This window comes from Hipposideros armiger, unplaced genomic scaffold (assembly GCF_001890085.2).
Source record: "Hipposideros armiger isolate ML-2016 unplaced genomic scaffold, ASM189008v1 scaffold_1283, whole genome shotgun sequence".
NCBI classification, from domain to species: Eukaryota; Metazoa; Chordata; class Mammalia; order Chiroptera; family Hipposideridae; genus Hipposideros; species Hipposideros armiger.
In genome coordinates, this window is record NW_017732633.1 from 31,053 (window position 1) to 34,786 (window position 3,734).

The following is a 3,734-nucleotide window of genomic DNA, read 5'->3' on the forward strand; positions in this document are numbered from 1 at the left end:
CCCCCCCCTCCCCACCCCCGCTTTGGCGACCTTGGAAGCCACATGATTCAGGTGGTTTCGCTACAAGACGGAGGAGGGCTGTGTAACCTGCACTAGTATTTACATGACTGAGAGATAAATCATTGTTGTCACACCACTGAAAGTTTGGGATTTGTTGGTTGTGACAGCTCATATTAATTACCCTGAATAATACAGAGGCAGTGTGCTTTCATAACAAAAACCTAAAATATTTGGCATTGGCTTCACAGTCAGGAGGCAAACAATGAGGAAACAGGTGCTAGAGGCAGGAAAGATGGAGGCCTATGTTATGCAACGGCAAAGCATTTGGTAAAGCTGTCACCTTGGAAAAGCCGGAAGGCAGGCCAGCCAGGCTGACTGAACTTGTCAGTCTCAGAAAAGAGGTTAGAACACACAGAGTTAGTGATGTGCATTGCTTGCCATTACCTGAGTTTGGCAAGGTAGTATAAGAAGCAGATAAGCTCAGAGAAGAACTGGCTGATTTACAATCAGAAATGAAAGAAAGTAAAGCCTGGAAATTTGCAGTGTGGGAAAAGCCGACTGCATTTAGATCCCAAACAGTGAGAGTCTGAAGTTTAAAAGGCTTTGAGACACAAAGGCCCAGTAAAACCTCTTAGCTGGATGAAATGACTGCCCGTCTACTTTTCTAGATGGCCTGAATGTAACTGACAAACAGTTGAGACAAAGGTGCGTGAGGGAAACAAAGCAAAGAAATAAAGCAGATTCAAGAACTATGTCTCAAAAGGAACACTGAGTGAGGTTTATCGACCTTTAGAACTGACTGGAAACAAATAGATTCAAAGCCTGCTCAGTTTCTGAGAAAAATATATGGCCAAATAAACTGAAATACTGTGATTGAGACTTTTAAAAAGCTCTTTGGCCCCCACCTTTTACAAACAGGAAGTGGGCTGAGAAAGCTGGGCGTATTCCCGTTTCCTCTTCATTTGAAGAGGAAAACAGACAGGGAGGCAGAGTCAGTGAGGAACAAGGGACACAGGTGTTCCTTCCAGAGCAGAGTCAAGGCCTCATCAATGACTCTTCTTCACTGTCCATAATAGGAGGCTTCACAATGTCTGCCCAGGGCACCAAATAATCGACTCTCCAAGCCAGTATGCTTTTGAAAGTGAAAGGGGCACTATTCATAATTCCACCAGCGCAACAGACATAAATCAGGATCGTCCTGGGCCAGTGTGTCACCCTAGTCCAGTGGTATTTCAGGATTGTTAAGACTGGTGTTGCAATGCGTCTCTAAGTCTTTCTTTTTTTTTAGCTGAGCCATCCTGCCGCCTGTTGTCAGCTCAGCAGCTGCTCAGCTCAGGCCAGGCATCGAACCGCTGTTGCTCAGAGCTCAAACGCTTGAGCAAGCTCTTAACCAACTGAGCTACTCAGCCGGCCCCTCTAAGTCTTTCTTTAATGGGAATGTTTATTTCTATTATGCTTCTCCTGTTCTAGCACTATTTACTGGGAGTCAGGGGGTGGGTGGCACAAATAAAACTAGTCTGTTTGTTTATGGGTGTTCAGACCAAGAGGAATCACATTTGGAACTGACGGCGTGAATACTGCCCATCACCTGGAGTGCCTGGATTTCAGTTCCTGGATGGGATTGTGAGTTCTGTCCCCTGGGGAAGGGTTAAGGGTGCTCTACGTGGCGAAAGAAAAGCAGAAAGGGGTTTCTAGTGACACAGGGTAAATTATGGTGGTAACAGTTACCTGTGCACTTCCCTGCATGTCCTGGGCTCCCGTGCAGTTAGATTGGGGCCATGTGACATGTCACGTCCAGGCCTAGGGAGTTAAGAACCTTGTGCCTTCTCCATTTTTCTCTTCTCTGCCCAGCAACCAGATGGCATAACTGCTGGATGGAGGAGGGCTGCTTGACCTCCATCGAACTTTACATAAATGAAAAATAAACCTCTGCTGTTTAAGCCATTGAAATGTTGCTTATAGTAATGGCTAGCAGTGATTCCTCTGACTAACATCCTGCTCCTTGGGAAGAATAAAAGTAGTTTACTACCTCTTTTTTCCACTCTGGGATTTAACCACGTGCTACAAATGTCTGGCTCCATTTGAAAATGGCATTAGTAGTAGGGGAAATGCGAAGAGAATAGGAGAAGGGGAAACCTGTTCAAAAAATTTGTAAATGCTTTATTTCTGGGTTTTCATCCTTTTGTGTTATGCCTCAAAGAAACATATTAACCACAGGTTCATTTCCGCCCAAAAAAGGCGGGTGGGGGTACAAACCTGAACACTGCTATAAAGTCAAAGCCCTCCCTACCATACCCTCCCTCTGCGATGGAAGGAGGCAATGAGCATTGCAACACCACATCAATACAAGGGATGGAAACTAGAAAAATTAGGCATTTACCTAAATTTTTCCAGATAATATCCTTTTATCTGGAAAAAAAGTAACTGGAGTCAGGGAAAATACTTTTCCTCGCTGATTTTTTTCTAGATAAATTAAATTGCCCAAAAACTTCATCAACTCTTCCCTCTCTCAGTGAATAGATTCTAAAGCATTCTCACAGTGGAAAAGGGCAGATTTTTCAACATCTAAAACACTAAATGCAGCCAGTTTGAAACTTATCTTAAAATAATCCATCATTTTTCTCTTCTGGGAAATAAACTTTCATTTCAAAGAAGGGTGTTAGATAAGCTACCACCAATGTTGCCTTACTTAACATGATCTTTTCAGCTAAGTGTGGAGAAGTGTACATCCCTAGGTTACCAATTAGTAACCTAGGCTGAAGAGTGACCAAACCTCATCTTCAAAAACAAATAAACCATTAAATTTTGAAATGTGACTCAATCAGTATTTAGTGTTTGTTCTCATTTTCTTAAGAGAAAAGAAGAAATAAAAACATACTGAATGTTTAAACAAAGACTAAAAAATTAAGGGACTTGCCAACCTCTCACTCAAAAGGGATAGAAATAAGCAGAAAAGGGTTGCATCTGATTAATACACGTGTTTCTAGGGTCAGGTAAACAATTGTCAGCATCAATCTATCATCGAAGGTATAGCTCAAACCTCTATAGAACAAACTGAAATCCCAGAGGTACATTTTGCAAACTGCAGACATTCTACGGCCCTTAGATTTTCCTTCTCCCTTTTGACTTTTGCTTACAGTTTTCCTCTTTCTCATCACTTCCATCTCCACAGTCGTCCACACGGTTGCACACCTCGTGACTATAAATACAGCGATTGTTGTCACACCGGAAACGGTACGGTGACTCACAGGGAACACTCACTAAAACAAAAATGGAAAAACAAAAGTACAGATTAAGAGTAGAACATGTGTCAATATCTAAAACACTCCTATGCCAGCACCAAGCTTGCTTGATTGATCCATTCATTTGCTCATTAGATTAACCAATGGAGACATACATCCTGAGTATCTAGTACACACCATGGCAATGTGCTAGGCATCAGATCCAATGGGGAACAAGAAAGACAGTCCTTGTCCTCATGGAACTCTCATTCTAGCAGAGAAATGGACTTTACACATTAACCATTCAACTACAACTATGATCAGAGCCACAAAGGAGACATGCTATGAAAGCATCTAGCAAGGGATACCTGATACAAATCTGGGGAAGAGGCTTCACATGGGAGGATTCTAAGTCAGAAAGGTGCATGGCAGGCTTTTGGGCCTGAATAAATGGTCTCTGTGGCTGGAGCACAGAGTGAGGGCAATGGTGGCCATGAGGCTGGAAGGCCATCA

General features: G+C 42.8%; 1 protein-coding gene across 1 annotated transcript in view; it reads right to left on the bottom strand.

The window, feature by feature from the left end:
* The window catches only part of LRP2 (LDL receptor related protein 2), a 242,363-nt gene that overhangs the window by 29,449 nt on the left and 209,180 nt on the right, over window positions 1-3,734 (bottom strand). The window contains exon 55 of the mRNA XM_019633298.1: window positions 3,138-3,260. Within this exon, the coding sequence (XP_019488843.1) occupies window positions 3,138-3,260 (123 nt within the window). The remainder of the gene's footprint in view (window positions 1-3,137; window positions 3,261-3,734) is intronic.